At 42.7% G+C, this 22,389-nt stretch overlaps 2 protein-coding genes across 4 annotated transcripts in view; one reads left to right on the top strand and one right to left on the bottom strand.

Annotated features, from left to right (window-relative positions):
• Nucleotides 1–22,389, bottom strand: part of LOC309870862 (interleukin-36 gamma-like) — a 163,673-nt gene that overhangs the window by 103,927 nt on the left and 37,357 nt on the right. The window lies entirely within an intron of this gene.
• On the top strand, nt 638–7,284 carry IL1B (interleukin 1 beta). The gene is made up of 7 exons (XM_082743426.1): nt 638–754; nt 1,187–1,251; nt 1,793–1,844; nt 3,445–3,649; nt 4,393–4,557; nt 5,754–5,884; nt 6,620–7,284. Exons 2-7 carry the CDS (start codon nt 1,202–1,204, stop codon nt 6,827–6,829), a joined length of 813 nt encoding a protein of 270 aa, XP_082599552.1. The 5' UTR covers nt 638–754; nt 1,187–1,201; the 3' UTR covers nt 6,830–7,284.

Genomic DNA, 22,389 nt, shown 5'->3' with positions numbered 1-22,389 from the left:
ATTATTCACAATCTTTTCAAATACATTCCCAATCCGGGCTTATTCATTCTTCATCAAGTATTGTTAGAGACTGCATGTGTAACTGGCTAGGGTACCAGCACCTGGTCTGAAAGGGTCTCCCAGCCCCATCAGGAGCTGAATCCCTGAACAACTATATATTTTCTGCCCCACCTGTCTCCCCAGAGGCTTCCGTAATTAACCCTGAGCTTCCAAAGTAGAGAATAGCAACCTCAGTTCAGACTGAAAGGGTTGCTGTCACTTTTTAGACCCCTTAATCCATCTCCAGTGAGAAGTCTTCTAAATTTAAGTGCAGTGCATGAGTGAGGGAGCCTGTTCATGCAGGTATCTCTGTGTCCTCCATTTTGTTCCAGAGACCCTAAATTAAAATAGTACTCTAACCTAGGAAAATCCTATACTTTAGTACTGACATGATTTGTGTAACAGTTGTCAGAAAAACAATATATATTTGCATAATGACACATCTGCAAAAATGTGTCATCATTCACTACCCATTGCCTTTCCATGGGCTAGACAATTATTTCAGTACACCCCTTCCCCAGATTACCACTGCTCCTCCTTTGTTTTTTAATTTGGTTGTGAAATCAGTTAGCCAAAGGGGAAATTCTTAAGTTCTCCCACTTCTGCTTTTTAAAGAATATAAAAGTGAGGTAGAAATTGGCAGATGGCATAGCTCTTTGAGGCACAGCGGTCCACTCCAGGATTCTATTCACTCCAGCCAGTCTTCATCACTCAGGTACAACTTGAATTACCTCTTCTTTATGACTAGGTTCCAGTCAAATCTCTCTGTCTCTCTGTCTCTGTCTCTCTCTCTCATCCTCCCTCCTCACCCTTCCTCTCTGCCTGAGGGCTGGGCTTTTCACAAACCTGCCACATATATTATAGCTATGGTTTGTGAAATGTTGTGGGAATGTGTGTTGCTTATGTAGCAGCTGACATCTGAGAGCTCAGGGTCAAAGTCTCTGCTCCAGATCTAACAAAAATATGGGTTTGGGTTTGGTTTCCTCCGGACCCAAAGGAATGCTCTTTCATGCATTCACTCGTTCACTTAAAGATTGTTCCTTTACGTGCCTGCCATGTGCCAGGTGCTGAGAGGAGCTCACATATGAAGGCAGCCCCCATGGAGACTGGCATGGCAGGAGTCACTCATTTTCTCCTCTTTACACAGGTTTCTGAAGCAGCCATGGCAAGAGTACCTGAACCCACCAGTGAAGTGATGTCTTATGGCTACAGGTCAGTGGGGAGACCAAGACCACAGTGTTAGCAGAGCTCCTCTTTTGAGAGTGGAGTGTTATCTGTGCTTGGAGACCAGATTTGTCCTCCAAAATGCCTCTTCTGGTGGCAAGCATGGCTCTAAGTTAACCTGGTGTGAAGACTGATGTCCCACTGCAAGTTCAGCGTTTGGACCCATAGACCTTCCAGATGTTGCTCATGCAGGGGCTTCTTGCAAATGGCAAATAGGAAGAACAGATTCCAAGTGCACAATACAGGGCACATCCTGGCAAAGTTTGGCTTGAGAGAGAGGAAAAGCTCAGCGGGGAAGTGGGTGGAAGTCCGGTCTCAGGATCCAACAGAGAGTACCCAGGATACCTGCCCTGCCTCCTATGGCATTCCATGCATCTTACCACAAAACTTGCCAGCAGCTTTCAGCAACTCTAAGGGACATACTATTTACAGTTTCCTATTAATAATGAAGACTGTTTTCGGGGAATTTAAAAGAAAAGAAAACTTGTCTGGGAGACATACATGAGCAATCTCTCTGTTTTCATTACAGTGACAATGAGAATGACCTTTTCTTTGAGGCTGATGGTCCTGGAAAGATGAAGGTGAGACCATGGGCTTAGCTCACAACTCCTAGAGAGACTCTGACATGGGAGAGGCTCCAGGAAAAGGGTCTGGGATACTTTGTTTCCATGGTATTTTGTGATGGAAGGACTTTTGCCTCTTCTACTGAGACAGACAAAGATGGAACTGGATGCTGACTTGGTCACTATACCACTGCCACGTCACTCCTTAAGGCTTGGTGATGATGGCCATGCTTGCAGAGGGCAAGGTGGAAAGGCAGTGGTCATAAAGTTTGCTGCATCTTTTTAGAAAGGCAGACAAGGCTCCACACAAATTTGATTTTCCTTTTTGGAGAGGGTTTCTCCTACGTACACCACTTAAGTTCTTGGGAACTAATATATGCCTGCCCCCTTTAAAGGTAGGATAGTTTTTCCGGGAACTAATGTATGCCTGCCCCCTTTAAAGGTAGGATAGTATTTCCTCCCTGGGGTAAAGCTTATGACAATAAGATGTAGATTATGTAAACAAAAAGATGATCTTAAGCAAGCCATTTCATCCGCTGGGCCTCTGAAAAATAAGGGGAATGAACCAGATGATCTTTGAGTTCCTGGCATCCTGTAACATTCAATTCTGAAATATTGTCATTGGTGGCTAACTTTATCCCTGGAAATGGGTGTTTTTCTGACTCTCAACCTTATTTGGTGCCATTTTAATGTTTGATCTGTCTCCTCTTCTGTATGAGGCCTGATGACTTTCCAAGGTGGTACAACCATCAACCTAGCTAGGTCATTTGGACAGATTAGCAAGCAGCTACCTTTCTCTGATTTTTTTTATTTCCAATTCTTGGTAGCCTCCCCTAACCTAATAATCCAGTCCCTACCCTTGTAAAAAGTACATTTCTTTAAATGTTTTTAAAGCAGTCACTGGTTTACTCCAGCCCTGGGTGGGGGGTGGCTTCTCTGTCTGGCCCTTACCCCCACTGCTCCTTCCAGCAACTGGGCTCCCTCTCATTGGGAGCCTCAGCTCTGGTCAGGAACTTACAGTCACGCTCAGCTTTCCTCTGTGCACTTAGAGGCCTCTTTAACTGTCCTTTGAGAGTTCAAACCATTATCAACCTCACTTATGCCTTCATCCAGTTATATCCCCCTGAATAACGGGAAAGTGGGAACATATTTCACAAATAGTAACCACTTTTAAAGTATTTGCAGAATGTAGACCTTATAAAGAATAATCAAAAACTTGTTGAATGAACATAGATGAATGGAAACTCTTATGCTCATCACTGCCATGAAGAATTAAATACATAGTGTTAGAGCATAAACGATACAAAAAGACACAGAGGGTAAGAAGGTATACATTTATGGTTAGGTGGAGCAGTGTATAAAAAAGATAAATGAGGTAGACGGTTTTATTCTAAAAGAATACCATATATGCCAGCAGAAAGCCCACAGTTCTGGTTTTCGGTCTGCCTCTAACTTGCCACAGGCCCTTGGACAAACCACTAAACCTCTCTGGGCTTCAGAGAGGGGAGAGTTTAGCATTAGAAGCTCAGTTATCCCCAAGGCCCCTTTGGCCTCTCTGATGGGAAAGCAGTTCTCTGGCCCAACCACCTTAACACACTCTTCCTTGGTCTCTCCATAGTGCTGCTTCCAAGACCTGAACAACAGCTATCTGGAAGAGGAGGGCATCCAGCTTCAAATCTCCCAACAGTTCCATAACAAGAGTCTGAGCCATTTCGTGTCAGTCATTGTGGCTTTGGAGAAGCTGAAGAAGATATCTGTACCCTGCTCACTGCCCCTCCAGGGTGATGACCTGATGAATGTTTTTCACTGCATCTTTGAAGAAGGTATTTTTACTGAGAACCTCGGGTAGACAGGAGACCTCGGGTCATTTGCTTCTCAGAGTCCATAACTCAGCAGTCAACTATTCTGCCCTGAAGCTGAAGCCTTTTAAAAGGAGAAGGCCCAGTAATGAGAGAAAAACAGAGAAGCCTAGACACTAAATGGATTATCTCTTTAGTTGAAACTATTCTTTTTTTTTAAGATTTTATTTATTTATTTGACAGAGAGAGATCACAAGTAGGCGGAGAGGCAGGCAGAGAGAGAGGAGGAAGCAGGCTCCCTGCTAAGCAGAGAGCCCGATATGGGGCTCCATCCCAGGACCCTGGGATCATGACCTGAGCTGAAGGCAGAGGCTTTAACCCACTGAGCCACCCAAGCACCCCAGTTGAAACTATTCTTAAAGTCAGACCTTGATAACTACTCAACATTTGCCAGTCACTCCACCAGTCTTAGGCTCTCGTTTGCATTACCTCCCACAAGTCTCACGATGTCCCCATTGGGCTAGTGTTACTGCCATTGCCACCTATGTGAATAGCTCTATTGCTAGTCCACAGCAAGCCCGAACCCACATCTCATGGTGCCAGGTCCAGTGTTCTCACATACCCCAGCTTCTCCCCACCAATGTTATAATCAAATTCTGGCTGTGCATGCTCAGATAGCCTCCAAAAAAAACAAATTCTGCTGCCTTCTATCATCTGGACTGCCCTTCCAATTTTCTTCCTAACAACTTATACGCTCCACATTTCAGAACCCATCATCTTGGAAAAGTGTGATGATAACGCCTTTGTTCATGATGCACCCCCACGATCCCTGGACTGCAAATTCCAGGACATAAACCAAAAATCCCTGGTGCTGTATAACTCGTATGAGCTTCGGGCGCTCCACCTCAACGGAACTAGTGTGAACCAACAAGGTAACTGGGCACATCTGGATTCCTTTCTTGGTCTCCTGGCTGCTTGCTAATTCTCCACATTTTTAACAAAGTAGAACAATAAGGCGAATTATGAACATCAATGAAAAAACATTTAATAATGAACATGTAAGCTATTTGTTTTGGTCCTAGCAATAACACCAGGTTGATTCCCTTAAAATGTTCATTTTTCAGCAAGAGATGAGACTCAGAGAAATTATTGTCCAGCCAAGTCTTTGAATAATAGCACAATGTCAGTGCTTCCATTAGAAAGGGGTCATTTGATGAACATGACCTAACGCCTGTGGGTTCCTTTTTCCTGTTGTTAAAGTTGAAACTAGAGTGTCAACCAGATAATGTGTCCATCCTCTTTCCCAACCCTGCCCCTTTAACCCTAACATCCTTCCCGCCCAATACCAGATGGCTCCTTGTAGGGAAGTTTTACTGACAAGCAGGAACTTATCTCTCTCTGTTGTAACGAGCAGATGTTTTAAGTGGAGAGCCCATCACTTGTGGAAATCTGCCTGGCACCTTGCCACTGTGGCTGAACACTGTATGCAGGAGCACAGCCACAGGAGCAGCTGAAAGGAGCAGCCTGTTCTCTCCCAAGGCTGCTGACCTTGGGGAGAGGCATCTCAGCCAGGCCAGGACAAACCTGTTTCTTTCTAACTAGGTTGTGAGCATGACCTAAAGGCCCCCAAATGAGATGGCCGTGACTAAGGAAAATTAAAATGCGTGTCTATTTGGAGCCACTTTTCCCAGTGAAGCCTCCCCTCTCCAAGTTCCTCCCACTTGTTATTCCATGTTCCTGACACAGTTTCGTGCCTGTTTTCTTTCAGGAGCCCTGATCTACCTCTTTTCTTGCCTTTCACGTTAATCAAATTGTTCTGCTCATTTGAATGGGCACACCACTGGCCCAAAATGGCTTCCTTCCATTTCCAAAACTTAGATCCCCTAATTCTTCACTGGTGATGAGACTCTAAGAAACCCCCAGACCTTCTTTAGAGAAAAGAAACAACCAACTAAGCCTGCTATTTTCTGTGGGAAGCCAAGTTATCCTATCTGTTAGGCCACGGGAACCTCAGTGTGGCTCCCACAGCAGGTGTTAATTGTATGAGTCCTGGGCTGGGAGTCCAGTGGTTGGGCCAGCCCTGCACTGCTGTGTGTTCCTGACCACAAGGCCCCCTTCCTTTCTCTAGCGGTGTTCCGCATGACCTTCGTGCAAGAAGATGAAGATAATACCAAGATACCTGTGGCCTTGTGCATCAAGGAAAAGAATCTGTACCTGTCCTGTGTGATGAAAGATGGGAAGCCCACCTTGCAGCTGGAGGTGAGTACCAGGGGCTGAAGTCTCCCCGGGGCTCTTCTCAAACACCCTTAGGCCTCACTCACTTCCAAGACAACGACCCTTTCTCTGCCCAGGAAATTTGGGAGTAAAATACTTGATAATTTTGCATAAATGTAAATAAGTTTAATTGTTAGATGCATATAACTTTTACTCCCACAACAAAAAATTAAGTCATTTTGCTGCCATTGCTACCACCCAATAGATGATACAATGTTAGGGTTAGAAGGATTATAACATTGTTAAGGTTATTCCAATTGATAAATGACACTTTGGGAAGTTAATCCATTCAAGGGAGCTGTCACCTATCATCTCCTCCACTCCCCAAGTCACCCTCCACCCCACTCCACCCCCAACCAGCTTTCCCAACAAAAGTTTCATTTCTAAATTGAAGTCATTCTAGCCAGGGCCATAAGGAAAAATAGAGCAAAAGTCCTTAGAAACTAGCGACTCCTAAAGTTTTAATCCAATTTTCACTTTTTAATAAAATTTCCACCTATATTATGCTCCCTGCCATTTGATATTAAGTTTCAGAAAAGAGTAAGAGTTCTTTCAGTCACTACACAGAAATTTGGGGTCACCAAGGTAAATCAGGAATCTGGATCCTGGTCCTATGCCACGTCAGTTTCCTCTCACTGAACTAGAGAATAACTTCACTAGAGTGTCTTTATCTCTTCCCTCATAAAAATTCTTATTTCTGTTTTGTTTTTGTTTTTGCAGATGTTAGACCCCAAAGTTTACCCAAGGAAGAGGATGGAAAAGCGATTTGTCTTCAACAAGACAGAAATCAAGAAAAAGGTGGAATTTGAGTCTTCCCAGTTTCCCAACTGGTACATCAGCACCTCTCAGGCAGAAGCAATGCCTGTCTTCCTGGGAAATAACAGAGGTGGTCACGACATAACTGACTTCACCATGGAACTCTCTTCCTAGAGACCTGTACCCAGAGAGTCCACAAGTGCTGAGTAACTCTTAGTGCTGGTGGAAAGGGAATAGAAGGGTTTAAACGTGACCTCAAGCTGAACTTCACTCTCTAATCAGTGCACAACTGCCTTCCCTGAATCACTGCTAATAAGATCTCCTGCCTACCAACCAGGTGGAATAGCCTGCTCTTCTCAGGGCCAATCCTCAGCCCCCCTCTGCTGAGTCAGGTCCCTCTCATCATTTCTGCTCACTCGAAGCCAGCCTGGCAGAGGCTGTTATGTGTTAGGTGCCAAGAAACCCTCTGTCCTTTAAGCCCAGCTTCTGATGAACAACCACTTAACTATTTATTTATTTATTTATTTATTGTTGGGTTATTCTATTTAAGTCAAGAGGGACAAGAAGCATCAGTGTCTGTGAAAGAGCCCACTCTTCAAGAGCTATGAAATGAATTTAATTTGCTCTAATGTGCCATCTTTCTATCAAGTCCTTTCACCAAGGCTGAAAAACATATAAGCTCAGATTGTTTGAACAGGAATATTTATGAATGATTAAGTATAATCACACTGCTTCAATGATTCTGAAATAAACTTCACTGAAAAAAAACTTTTCTTGCCCATGTGGTAATTGCCTTTTCTTGAATCTGACACAGAAGAGTAAAGATAAATGGGGCCATGAGAATTCGCCTTGGGAAACTGGAAGCCCACTCCTCATCACCGAGCATGGCAAAATATCTAGGAACATCACTAACCAGCAAAGACAAACCTACCTATCCCACCCTTTCATTTCTGTTTCTCCTCAAAAGGATATTTGGTCCACAAGTTTCATCTGAAAAATGGGATCAGCCGAAGTAAGGCAGGAAGTGTTGGGAGTAACCACTGTCAGCAATTTCTCTACTCATTTATTCAACAAACGTTTATTAAGTAAATCCTATGAGCTGGGAGTACAGAAACAAGATAGGTAATGCATTCCTAGTTAGATAGGAGAGGCAGATAGATAGAAGTAAAAATAAGGCAACGTGACAAACAGAGGTAAGTTAAAGCAAGAAAGAAGCAGCCAGGAGAACAACATCTACTGTGAAGGACAGATGGTCAAGGAGGACAGCATGAGTCAGACCGGAAAGAATGAGCAGGAATGGGGCGCCTGGGTGGCTTAGTGGGTTAAAGCCTCTGCCTTCGGCTCAAGTCATGATCCCAGGGTCCTGAGATCAAGCCCCGCATGGGACTCTCTGCTCAGCAGGGAACCTCCTTCCTCCTATCTCTCTGCCTGCTTCTCTGCCTACTTGCAATCTCTGTCTGTCAAATAAATAAATAAAATCTTTAAAAAAAAAAAAAAAAAAAAGAATGAGCAGGAGTTCCGCACAAAGAAGGGAAAGGGTTGTCTTAGTACTGGGACCAGCGTGATCAAAAGTATGGAGCAAAAAAATGAATAATAAGGGGCACCTGGATCATTCAGTTGGTTAAACAACTGCCTTTGGCACAGGCCATGATCCTGGAGTACTGGGATCAAGTCCCGTTTTGGGCTCCTTGCTCAGCAGGGAGTCTGCTTCTCCCACTGACTTCTCCCCTCTCATGCTTTCTCTCTCTCTCTCTCTCTCAAATAAATTAAAAATCTTTTAAAACTTTTAAATAAAAAGTGAATAATAAATGATGTAAGGAGTAAACTTTCCAAAATTGCAGAAGTCACCAGAAGCAAAGTCAAAACACAAAAACAATCTAGGGAAGACATATTTGTAACCTCCAGTAGGAAACATACCATATCATCACAGCTCCTACCAGCTTTCAAGGAGATCCCATATACCTAGAGAGTAGGAGGCAAGTGCGCATAAATTTGAGTCCATAGGGTTAGGATACGGCTTATCCTATATGCTTGGGCTGGAGTAAGCCAGTATCTGCTGGGGGAAAGGCAAATGATGCAACGATATGTGGGAGCACATCTAGTCTGAAAGGCAGGTTGGGGTGGGTTGCTGCTACACCAATGACGGAAGCATAAGTCAGTGTGTCTTCTGTACAGATTTGCTCTCTGCCCCATTCCTATCCCCCTGTATAGCCTTGCTGAATTATCCACAAACATCCGATTCAACTGGAAGCCAGGGTGAAAATGACCTAGAGAACTAGTGTGATGCCCACCCAGGGGTATGGGACCATAGTCAGAGTCTCCTCCCAGTTCCATCACATCTTAACCACATCCTGGCTCCTAAATTGACATTTGGACACAAGACAAGTGATTAGGTTCCCCCCCACCCCGGGAAGTCCAGAAGCAATGTTTTTCTTTTTCTTTTTTTTTTAATTTTTTTTTTATTTATTTTCAGCATAACAGTATTCATTGTTTTTGTACCACACCCAGTGCTCCATGCAATCCATGCCCTCTATAATACCCATCACCTGGTTCCCCCAACCTCCCACCCCCCGCCCCTTCAAACCCCTCAGATTGTTTTTCAGAGTCCATAGTCTCTCATGGTTCACCTCCCCTTCCAATTTCCCCAAACTCCCGTCTCCTCTCTATCTCCCCATGTCCTCCATGTTATTTGTTATGCTCCACAAATAAGTGAAACCATATGATAATTGACTCTCTCTGCTTGACTTATTTCACTCAGCATAATGTCCTCCAGTCCCGTCCATGTTGCTACAGAAGTTGGGTATTCGTCCTTTCTGATGGAAGCATAATACTCCATAGTGTATATGGACCACATCTTCCTTATCCATTCGTCCGTTGAAGGGCATCTTGGTTCTTTCCACAGTTTAGCGACCGTGGCCATTGCTGCTATAAACATTGGGGTACAGATGGCCCTTCTTTTCACTACATCTGTATCTTTGGGGTAAATGCCCAGTAGTACAATTGCAGGGTCATAGGGAAGTTCTATTTTTAATTTCTTGAGGAATCTCCACACTGTTCTCCAAAGAGGCTGCACCAACTTGCATTCCCACCAACAGTGGAAGAGGGTTCCCCTTTCTCCACATCCCCTCCAACACATGTTGTTTCCTGTCTTGCTAATTTTGGCCATTCTAACTGGTGTAAGGTGATTCTTATTTGTATGATTGTTTGCTTACACAAAAAATCATGAAAATTAAAATCCCTCTTGGAAAGCAAGTCATAAAACCATAAAATGAAGTACATGGACCAGGAAAGGAAGGTCTGGGCGGAGCAAGGATGGTTCCAGGGCTCTAGGCAGCTCTCTCAAAACAGGGACCTCCTTGCTTCTGAGAACATCGCACTTTCTGGCAAATAGGGCAGCTGGAGATAGATGGGTCCAAGTAAAGCCTATCTTTGGGCAAGAGGGGCCCTCTGGGGACCAAGGTATAAGGTGTTCCTGGTATTCAGACTCTCCCTTTCTTTTTTTTTTTAATTTTTTATTTTTTATAAACATATATTTTTATCCCCAGGGGTACAGGTCTGTGAATCGCCATGTTTACACACTTCACAGCACTCACCATAGCACATACCCTCCCCAATGTCCATAACCACACCCCCCTTCTCCCAACCCCTCTCCCCCCAGCAACCCTCAGTTTGTTTTGTGAGATTAAGAGTCACTTATGGTTTGTCTCCCTCCCAATCCCATCTTGTTTCATTCATTCTTCTCCTACCCCCTTAACCCCCATGTTGCATCTCCACTTCCTTATATCAGGGAGATCATATGATAGTTGTCTTTCTCCGTTTGACTTATTTCGCTAAGCATGATACCCTCTAGTTCCATCCACATCATCGCAAATGGCAAGATTTCATCTCTTTTGAAAATCCATGAGGAGAACACAGGCAGCAACCTCTTCAACCTCAGCCACAGCAATATCTTCCTAGGAACATTGCCAAAGGCAAGGGAAGCAAGGGCAAAAATGAACTATTGGGATTTTATCAAGATCAAAAGCTTTTGCACAGCAAAGGAAACAGTTAACAAAACCAAAAGACAACTGACAGAATGGGAGAAGATATTTGCAAATGACATATCAGATAAAGGGCTAGTGTCCAAAATCTATAAAGAACTTAGCAAAGACCAAATAATCCAATCAAGAAATGGGCAGAAGACATGAACAGACATTTGTGCAAAGAAGACATCCAGATGGCCAACAGACAAATGAAAAAGTGCTCCATATCAGTTGGCATCAGGGAAATCCAAATCAAAACCATAATGAGATATCACCTCACACCAATCAGAATGGCTAAAATTAACAAGTCAGGAAATGACAGATGCTGGTGAGGATGCGGAGAAAGGGGAACCCTCCTCCACTGTTGGTGGGAATGCAAGCTGGTGCAACCACTCTGGAAAACAGCATGGACGTTCCTCAAAATGTTGAAAATAGAACTACCCTATGACCCAGCAATTGCACTACTGGGTATTTACCCTAAATATACAAACGTAGTGATCCGAAGGGGCACGTGCACCCGAATGTTTATAGCAGCAATGTCTACAATAGCCAAACTATGGAAAGAACCTAGATGTCCATCAACAGATGAATGGATAAAGAAGATGTAGTATATACGCACAATGGAATACTATGAAGCCAGCCACTCCCTTTCTTGATGAGAGCTTCCACATAGGCTGTTTGAAAGAATCAATGCTTCTCTTTCTCTCTAGCCCCTCCCTGCACCCAAACCCATCAGCTCTCAGAGCCAACAAAAGGTATGACATCCTTCATTTGTCAGGGATGAGAAGTGTGAGCCAAGGGAGTCCTCACAGCCACCACCTGAGCATCCTGACACTGCCATTCAACCTGAAGAAGCATGTAGCCAAAAGGGTCCACATGATTTGTATGTGAAGGCTGGGTTTGGATGAGTCCTTGGGGCAGAGGGATATGTGGAATCCAGATACATATAGGAACATCTACACACACTGTGATTTGGCTTTAAAATATAACATCAGGAACACCTAGAAGAGAAGTCAAGTGTGGGGGCTGAGCCTCAGTGCCCTCCTAGCCACAGGGATAAGACTTTGGTCCCAAGTATGTAATGTCCTATTGATGCACCAACCATCATGAACCTAACTTCTAGAGCATCAAGTCCAATTCCCTCCCCAAAGACCCTTCCAGGGCCCAATACTTGTAGAATGTTGGTCTTCCAATGTTTTAGTTTATAAACCACCTAGGAGAGTTTTGAAAAACTATGACCTCACCCTTTTGCCAACATACATGTTTAAGGTTAAAATCTAAATTTTTTTTGTGATTTTTTAAAAGATTTTATTTATTTATTTCACAGACTGAGAGATCACAAGTAGACAGAGAGGCAGGCAGAGAGAGGGGGAGAAGCAGGCTCCCCACTGAGCAGAGCACCCGATGCAGGGCTTGATCTCAGGACCCCAAGATCATGACCGGAGCTGAAGGCAGAGGCTTAACCCACTGAGCCACCCAGGTGCCCCTGTAATTTTAAATAGTTAATTGCAAATGTTATCATTTCTGAAATATTGTAAATTTAACATTTAAAAAAAAACTGTTACATCACTTGTAAACATATCCAACAAAATCCTAATACCATAGTAACTGTTTCTTACTGTCAGCCATCTAAAAATTACATGAACAAATTCCTCTGCAACAGGTGAAAATTAACAACATCCCTTTTTTTCTTGAACTGATATTTTCATCCATTTCCCCTATGAAATTTTATCATAATGTAACACATATTATGCTTAAAAGCATTTTACTGATCATTCCATGATACTTCTTTACAACAATAAAAACATGTTCAATCAAAACTTAATCTTTAAAAATATTTATTTTGGGGCACCTGGGTGGCTCAGTGGGTTAAAGCCTCTGCCTTCAGTTCAGGTCATGATCCCAGGGTCCTGGGATCGAGCCCCGCATCAGACTTTCTGCTCAGCAGGAGGCCTGCTTCCCTTCCTCTCTCTCTGCCTACTTGTGATCTCTCTCCCTCTGTCAAATAAATTAATAAAATCTTTTTAAAAAAAATTTTTTATGTAATCACAGAATGTTAAATTTTTTTCAAAATTCTTCTAGATTGAGTCATCATTACAATTATTGTTACTATACAACCAATCAAAATAACATAAATAAATTAAAAACATAATATATTATGAATATTAATTATTAGCAATATACCTTGATGAGACCAAGTTTTTTTTTGGGGGGGGGGGGAAGGGCAGAGAGGGAGAGGAAGAGAGAGAAACTTAAGCAGACTTCATGCCCAGTGCTGCACCTGGTGTAGGGCTTGATCTCACAACCCTGAGATCATGACCTGAGCTGAAATCAAGAGTCAGATGCTTAACCAACTGAGCCACCCAGGCTCAGAGACCAAGCTTTTAAAAACATTATTTCATATACTTATATGTTACTCAAAATTAGAGTGATCCTGTTCAACATTGATCCTATTCTTAATTTGTTTTTGTTTTTGCTTTGTTTTTTTTTTTTTCTTGAAGGGTAAGTAGTGGGAAAACATGTACATATAAGTAATACATAAGAATGAAAGGAATTTTACTGCAGAAATGTCATACAATTCTTTGAAATCCTTCTAAGCTACTTGCCAAAATTACATAGTCATCTATCATCAAAAATTATGTTTAATGACTTATTAATCTACAACTTACTAAGGTTATTCTTCAGTTTTGTTGGAAGTTAAGAAATGGAAATCATGGAGTGCTGGGTGTCTCAGTCAGCTGGGTGTCTGCCTTTGGCTCAGGCCGTGGTCCCAGGGTCCTGGGATGGAGTCCCTTATTGGACTCCTTGCCCAGCAGGGAGTCTGCTTCTCCCTATGCCTGCCACTCCCCCTCTTTGTTCTCTCTCTGTCTCTCTCTCTTTGACAAGTAAATAAATAAAATCTTTAAAAAAAAAAAAAAGAAAGAAAGAAAGAAGGGAAGAAAAGAAAAATGTAAAGAAATGGAAATCACCGGAGCTGCAAAAGCCCTTAGAGTCCCTCACTGAACACTGATATTCCCTTTGTTTGGTGTCCCAGGGGCTCTGATACCCTAGGGCAATCTAACTTCCTAAGGTTAGGAAAGTGTGGGAAGACTGGTATTCTCATCTTTCTTGATGAGTAGGTAAAGGGCAAATGTACAATGGGAAGTGAAGGTCAGTCTGGCCTTCTTTCTGTTACTCATGTGGCTGTCTGCCCTGGTGCTCTTTATTGGACTGGATGAAAGCCAAGAATGACCAAAGCTAATGTCAGGATGCCAGGTGACTAGAGCGACAAGACCTAATGGAGCTCTGCTGCATTGTGAGGGGGAGAAGATTGGAGTGGGAGGCTTGGCCCCACTCTTCCTTCTGACCTTTTTTCTTCCTCTATAATAATGCCAGGTAGGGGCAAGTTCAGGTAATCAGCTCTAGTAGATGTGATTCAAGGCAAGGGTCTGGTCTCTATAAGGAGTTGGGACTTAGTGTGTCATACAAAACCAACAGAGTTCTTAAACATGGGAGGGATGATGTCCTGATTTTTTTTTTTTATCACTCTTGCTGTTGTGTGAAGAATGGACACAGGGGACAGGAAGAGAGGATGACAAAAGTGGAAGCAAACAGGCTAGTTAGGAGGCTGTAGCAATGGACTACACAGGAAATAGCACTATCTTGAACAAGGGCAATAGGTGGTGGGGGATATATTCTGGGCATAGAGACAATAGAACTAGCTGATGGAATAAATGTAGGAGAGGAGGAAAAGAGAAGTCAAGGAGGACTCACAGGTTTGAAAGCTGAGTAAGTGGGTAAATGGGGGGTATTTAAAGAATAGGAAAGCCTCAGGAAGCAGCAGGTATCCTGTTTGTGGGGGATTGGGTGAACCAGAAGTTCTGTTTTAGCCAAGTTGTATTTGAGATACCTATTAGCCATGAGAATAGAAAATCCAAATCTCCCTTGAGATTCAGTTTCAGGAGTAACCGGGATGTAGAAAGCATATGCTGCCATAGGTCACCTGATGCTACCTAACAAGAGTGAGTTGCTAGAAAAGAGAACAGCCAAAGACTGTGTCCTGAGTATAACAATGTAGAGGGGTTGAAAGGAAGAAATAGAGCCATCAAAGGAGATTGAGGAGTAACCAGTGAGGTGAGGGAAGATATAATAGAGGGGAAAGGACAACAGGAGAAAGAGGGTAAAGCAGAAGGAGGTCCACCAGGTCCAACAATACCAAAACGTTAAGGACCTGAGAGCCTGGACTTCAGATTTGGTGAGAAAGAGACTGTGAGGGCCAAAACAAAAGTGAGGACAGAGCTTAAGGACAAAACCCTTCTCAGACCTGATTCAGGAGAGAATGAAAGGCAACAAGTGGAACCAGTGAGTAGGCAAGACTCCTTTGAACAGTTTTGCTATAAAAGAAAAGGGGAAGCAAGAGGGGCAGAGAAATGCAGTGATAGCTGGAGGGGGCCATGGGCTCAAAAAAGGATGTTTACATTTAAGATGGGAGTTGTTATAATACATTGGTAGGTTCATATAATCAATCAGTGAGAAGGAGAGAGATAAATGACAAAGGAGAGAGAAAAACGATGTAAGAGTGAAAAAGAAGGATAACAGGAGCCAAAGCCTGGAGTAGGCCATAGGGAAGAAGATAAAGGGAGGTGATGTACATGGATACAGATGCAAGTTGGTCAGTAATATCCGGGGTAAAAACACAAAGCAACTCCTTCCTAACTACACTTCTCTTCTGAATAAGACAGTACAGAGTATGCTCAGTCATGCTATCTACTCAGGGGCTTGTGGCTGTTATTCCTGCCCAGACTGGGTTCTCCTCCCCTAGCGCCCTAAGCAGGACCATTTTCACTGCCCAGCTCTTACTTTCAGACCAAACAGGTTGAGCTTCCCTGGCCACTGGCACATTCTCTTGGAGTCATCCTCTGTCGAACTCCAAATGTTGTGCCTTAGCTTCAACTCCTTTAAGGTCCTACTGGATTCTAGAAGAGTCTGAGAGGCATCTCCCTCCTACTCATTATCACATGGCAGCTGTGAGCAGTGGCTATTACAGGTATTAAATGCATAAGAATTTAGGCCATCTCAGGCAATAAATGCATACGAATGCTGAGATTTTAAAGCACCCATTAATCATAATGAGTACAGAATTGTACTCATCAGCAAACATTCAGGAAAAAGTCAGGTACTAAAGAAATTAGAAATTAGCTGATAAAGCAATAAAAGATATTAATTAGGATCCAGATAAGGGGTAAGATTTAATCTATCTATATCAGGTGGGGAAAGCTGAAAGCAGTTAAGATAAAAATTGGGCATGAAAGATGTCCATGGAGCTTAGTTGTGAAACTAATTCCCACTGATTTATCAGTCTGGCCCCAACTCAAAGAAGTGACCCTAAGAATTGACTGTGGTTAAGAAATGGGAAAATGTTCCCTGGTCATGGATTGGAAGAATAAATATTGTGAAAATGTCTATGCCACCTAAAGCAATCTACACATTTAATGCCATCCCTATCAAAATACCATCAACTTTTTTTCAAAGAAATGGAATAAATAATGCTAAAATTTATATGGAATCAGAAAAGACCCCCAAATAGCCAGAAGAATGTTGAGAAAGAAAACCAATTGTGGCCCATTGATGGCGGCATCACAATTTCAGACTACAAGCCCTATCACAAAGCTGTAATCATCAGTATAGTACTGGCACAAAAACAGACACATAGATCAATGGAACAGAACAGAGGGCCCAGAAATGGACCTCAACTCTATGGTTAACTAATCTTCGACAAAGCAGGAAAGACTGTCCAATGGAAAAAAGACAGTCTCTTCAACTCAATGGTGTTGGGAAAATTGGACAGCCACATGCAGAAAAATGAAATTGGACCTTACACTACACATAAAAATAGGCTCAAAGTGGATGAAAGATCTCAATGTGAGATAGGAATCCATCAAAATCCTTGAGGAGAACACAGGTAGCAACCTCTTCAACCTCAGCCACAGCAACTTCTTCCTAGAAACTTCACCAAAGGCAAGAGAAGCAAGGGCAAAAATGAACTACTGGGACTTCATCAAGATCAAAAGCTTTTGCTCAGCAAAGGAAACAGTCAACAAAACCAAAAGACAACTGTCATAATGGGAGAAGACATTTGCAAATGACATATCAGATAAAGGTATCCAAAATCTATAAAGAACTTACAAACTCAACACCTAAAGAGCAAATAATCCAATCAAGAAATGGGCAGAAGACATGAACAGACATTTCTGCAAAGACATCCAGATGGCCAACAGACACATGAAAAAGTGCTCAACATCACTCAGCATCAGGGAAATACAAATCAAAACCACAGTGAGATACCACCTCACACCAGTCAGAATGGCTAAAATTAACCAGTCAGGAAATGACAGGTGTTGGCGAGGATGGGGATAAAGGGGAACCCTCCTACACTGTCGGTAAACACATGGATGTTCCTCAAAAAGTTGAAAATAGAGCTACCTTATGCAATCTCACTACTTGGTATTTACACTAAAGATATAAATGTAGTGATCCGAAGGAGAACGTGCACCCCAGTGTTTATAGCAGTCTTGTCCACAACAGCCAAATTTTGGAAAGAACCTAGATGTCCATCAACAGATGAATGGATAAACATTCAAAACATTAAAGATGTGGCATATATATACAATGGAATACTATGCAGCCAATCAAAAAAAAAAAAAAAAGAGAAATCTTGCATTTGCAACAAATGTGGATGAAACCAGAGGTTATTGTGCTAAGAGAAATAAGTCAATTAGAGAAAGACAATTATCATAGGATCTCTCTGATATGAGGAATTTGAGAGGTAAGCAGTGGGGAAAAAAATGAAACAAGAAGGGACTGGGGAGGGAGACAAACCATAAGAGGCTCTTAATCTCAGGAAACAAACTGAGGGTTGCTGGGGGGTGGGGAGGTAGTGATAGAGTGACTGGGTTATGGACATTGGGGAGGGTATGTGCTATGGTGAGTGCTGTGAATTTTGTATACCTGATGATTCACAGACCTGTACCCCTAAAGCAAATAATACATTATAAATTAATAAAAAAAAAATTGACTGTGGTTTGCATCAAGTTACCCAAGAAGAGACCAATGACAGTCTCACATTCTCAAGCCAATGGCTCACACCAGGTTCCTGAATCTTTGACCCAGGAAACTCAGGGTCAGAATCTTTGGCCTAGGAACTATGTCGGATGATTAATCTGTGATCTGTGCCCCTGTATTAAGTGGTTTTACAACTCCAGGAAAATATTTAAGAAAAAAAAAAGCATGGAGTTGATGATGTAAATGAGCCCACAGCTTCAACAATTTTGTGTTTACAGAAATGTTTTAAGATTATCCTGGTAATCAGTCTTCATTATTTTAGGAGTTTTAAACAATTAAAGAAACTGAAACATTAAAGAATCTGAGATATTATCTTTATAATTTCAATTTGCAATGTGTAATTGATATTAGATTTCTGATTTTAATTCGAAGGGTGGAAAACAATTTGCTTATGTTTCTAAAATTTATTTCACTTTTAATAGCCTGATTAACTACATTTTTTTTTCCATCTGCTCTTTTTGGAGTTACAGGAAATTACTTACATACTTGGAAAGATTTTGCTTACTAGATTTTTAAGTCTGCCTTGGCAGACAATTGAAATGTTTGAAAGAAATATATATTAAATTTGTAGATATATTAAATTTTAACTTATAATATTTAAGGGAACTCAATTAAATGTGGTAGATAAGAGAGTCAAATATTTAGGGAGAATTAATAGGTTAAGCAATAAAATAACTGAGCATAAACTTAAAAAGTGAAGTGGCTCTTCTCATTGTTAAACCCAAAACTAGCTTTATAAACAGAACAGCAAGATTTGTAAATTGAACTTAAAATGTTAAAGAAGTTTTGGGTTTTTTGAAATGCATAATTGTAGTAAAATTAATCAGCTCAGTTTAGGGCTCCAATAACTATAAATGTCTTTCCTATGCACACAAGCAACTCTTAAATGACCCCCCCCCCCCAAAAAATTAATTGACTTAAGGAAGTTAGTCTGCCATCAGGGCTCTCAACTCAGAAGACCATGGAGAGAGGTTCCTCCCAAGTAGTCTTTATGAAGCTGGCCTTCCTTACTCCTGTCCAGCACATTAACAGTCCATTTGAAACCTTGTTGATGGGCAACTACGTTGCTAAGTCTCAGCACTGAGAAGGGAAGCGACCATCCACACACCCCCACACACAGCCATACACTTTAGCAACAGAAAAGCAATTCTAAAGTGATTCTGATTCTCTGCTTATTCCCACGAACCCCATGAAAAGTACACACAGTCCACACCACATTTTTTAAGGTTCTCTGTTTTCTCTCCTCCAGGGCCCGTACCTGCATAGCTATTTCCACACCTGGACATGGGGCAGGTGAAAGAGAAGTAAAGAAAATAAAGAGCCGGGGAAATGCAGGGGACAGAGTCAGATGTGACCAGAGGGGCCCTCTTTATTTTCTTTACTTCTGCTTCACCTGCCCCATGTCCATTAATAGAAATGCTCATTTTTCAGGGTCTAGCTTAAATTCCACCTCTTTTAGGAAAACTTTCTTGAACCTCATTGCTGTTCTCCTCCCTGCCCCCCTCACTCCCAACCTCACTCTCAACCCCCAGCCAGAGTCTGCTTGTTTCCTTTTGTGGTCAAGGGACAGGATTTATATATCTCTCAGGGTACCGAATGTTGGAAACAAGTATTCCAAGACCTCGTCAGCCAGAGAGATAAACAGCTATTGTGTGTAGGCTCCCTCCTGGACTTGCTGACGTAGGGCCTCTGGTGTGGAGACAGCTGTGCGGGTACGGGCACTGGAGGAGAAAAAAGAGAGAACCAGATGCGGGACATGATCCCAGGATCCTGGGATCATGACCCAAGCCAAAGGTAGACACTTAACGGACCGAGCCACCCAGGCGTCCCAATACCATTTGTTTTCATAACTAGCAAGGACCTTAGATACCATCTGGTTCAAAGGAGTTCATTTTTATAAGTGGGAAGAGATACTGGAGAAGTTTAAATAGTTGATTACAAGTATGACTAAACCCCAAGAATCCCAGCCTAGGGTTCTTACCTCTGTGCCTGATGGTTAACACTGGCCATTTTGGGGGGTAGGGGGGGGGTGAGTGGGAAGGTGGGAAGTTGAAACTCTTTTTTTTTTTTTTTTTTTTTTCACATGAAGGCAGCTGAAGCCCTTATAATGGTGAATAGTATCAACCTCAAGACAGTCCACAGTGGCTAAAGTAGATGTGTTCGCAATGAAGGGAGTAAGTCAGCATGCTTGGGTATGAGGTTTGGTCCTTGTTTTGTGCCAAATCATGGTGCTATTGGAACAAGTCATTGCCCTTCTCTGTGCCTCAGTCTTCTTTTTCTTCTTAAGAGGGAAGGAATGGTGGCAGACATTCCACAAACCCGTTATCTTCCAGCCAGGTCACAGGGATGGGGGATGACCAGGGCCTTCCTGCCCCCAGAATTAAATCCAAACTGTACTGTGGCATTCTGTTTCTTCCAAACACCAGTCTCACCTCCCTCACTAGCCATGGCTCCCACATCTGGCTCCCTGCTCAGTGGGGAACCCTGCTTCTCCCTCTGCCTGCTGCCTCCCCTGCTTGTGATTCCTCTACCTCTCTGTGTGTGATAAATAAATAAATAAATAAAATCTTTTAAAAAATAAAATAAAATAGAGGCACCTGGGGGTTCAGTCAATTAAGTGGCTGCCTTTGGCTCAGGTCAAGATCCTGGGATTGAGCCCCACATCGGGCTCCCTGCTCAGTGGAGAGCCTACCTCTCCCTCTCCCTCTGCCTGCCTCTCTGCCTACTTGTGCGCGCTCTCTCTCTGTCAAATAGAATAATGATAATAAGAAACAAAATAAAATAAAAACAAATGGCACTAATGCCCTATTTTTTATCGAACTTTGCTATTTTATAAAAAGCAAATTCATCTTTGCCCATTCCCTTCTTATTTCTGCTTCCTCCAGGCCCTTTTCCTAGAAGAAACCAGTACTAATCTTTATTCCTCTCTTAAGCGCTTTATCTCCTTAGTTATTGAGATGATGAGTGTTCAGATGTCGGTCCTGGAATGGCCTGGAGGCAATGAAAAAACAGGTGAAATAGGCCAGTTATAATGAGAATTTTAAAAACGACAACAACAACTGGGGCGCCTGGGTGGCTCAGTGGGTTAAAGCCTCTGCCTTCGGCTCAGGTCATGATCCCAGGGCCCTGGGATCAAGCCTGGAATCGGAATTGGGATCTCTGCTCAGCAGGGAGCCTGCTTCCTCCTTTCTCTGCCTGCTTCTCTGCCTACTTGTGATCTCCGTCTGTCAAATAAATAAATAAAATCTTAAAAAAAAAAAAAACAGCAATGTATCTGAGAATAACTCATCAATCCAAAAAAAAAAAAAAAGAAAAGTCTCTAATGGAAGCATCTCAGATTGGTATGGGAATTTTGTCCCCCTAGAGATGGTAGGAAGCTCTTAACTTCAGACCTGATACCACAGTTCCCATGAACAAAAAAAGATGAATGACATATGAGTTCCTGGCATGTAACTCTCTGGAGTTTTCAGCACGGCTGCATCACCCACATTTGACCACTGACCCTCCATCCATAGAAAGTGAGCTTTGGATCATCTGCCCCAAAGAGGGGAAGGACAACCCAAAACAATTTACATTCCTTGCCAACTCATCGGAAGTGGCAGGATGAGACTGAGTACCAGTCTGCAGAATGTCAACACACTTGACCTTCGTCTCTGTCTCCTGTTGCAAGTGGATGGAACTCAAGTGTACATACCCACACATTTCCCTCTCCCAACATCAGGGACCTTTGCATCTGCCACCTAAGAGAAAAGTAAGACAGGCCTCTAAGCAAACATTGAGTGGAGGCCTGTCTGAAAAATGAATTCTTTCATCCACAGATATTTTCTTTTCTGTCAGTAGAAATACTTAGAGATTGAGGTGGCAGATGAGAGCCTGAGACACGTGTGGGGAAATTCTGGTCCCTGCTGCTGCTGGTGCTACCACTGAGTAATCACTCTGAATTCACTGTCTCAGAACTCTGCCTCCCCCTCCTTGGGAATTCCCCCAGAACAGAGAGTATGCAATCATCTTGATGTATTGCTATTTCTAACACTGGAAATGGAATATTTGTGGAACTTACTTTGCAAGAGGAAATGGTGACCTCTAAACTTCATCAAAAGAGAAGGAAGTGAATGCTAATAATAAGGTTCCCTCAGTTAATACCACACACCAAGGCTGAGAATCTCTTGTCTTCATAGTGACCTCAGCAGAGTCTCTGAGAGACAGCGAAGCAGTGACTGCACAGCTCTCGCACACGTGAGCCCCAGTTATCCTTCTTCCTACCATCCTCCTCCACTCTCAGGTGACCTTGGATTCTATTCTCTAAGATTAAGCATGAAAATGACTCCTCAATAATAACTTTGCAGTCCCTATCTGAACCTATTTTCCAAACCTCTCCCAGGGATGTCCCTCCATGCGCCCCCGTCACTCATCTGCCATGTGGCCTCCCCGTGTGAGGAAGGAACATTCTACCTGGTCACAGAAAAAAGTCCTCCTTTGGACTTCAGGCTGCTTATCAGCTGAGGCCCTACAGGCTCAGGCCTCCTTAGAGTCTCTTCCTGACTGCAGACCCTGAAATCCCAATTCTCAGAGGCTCCTCCTTAACTCTCTTCCCATCCTCCCTCCCTTCCC

Source organism: Mustela nivalis, assembly GCF_964662115.1.
Source record: "Mustela nivalis genome assembly, chromosome: 8".
NCBI classification, from domain to species: domain Eukaryota; kingdom Metazoa; phylum Chordata; class Mammalia; order Carnivora; family Mustelidae; genus Mustela; species Mustela nivalis.
Note: the sequence above shows the minus strand (reverse complement) of the source record. Positions and strands in the feature narration are given on the sequence as shown.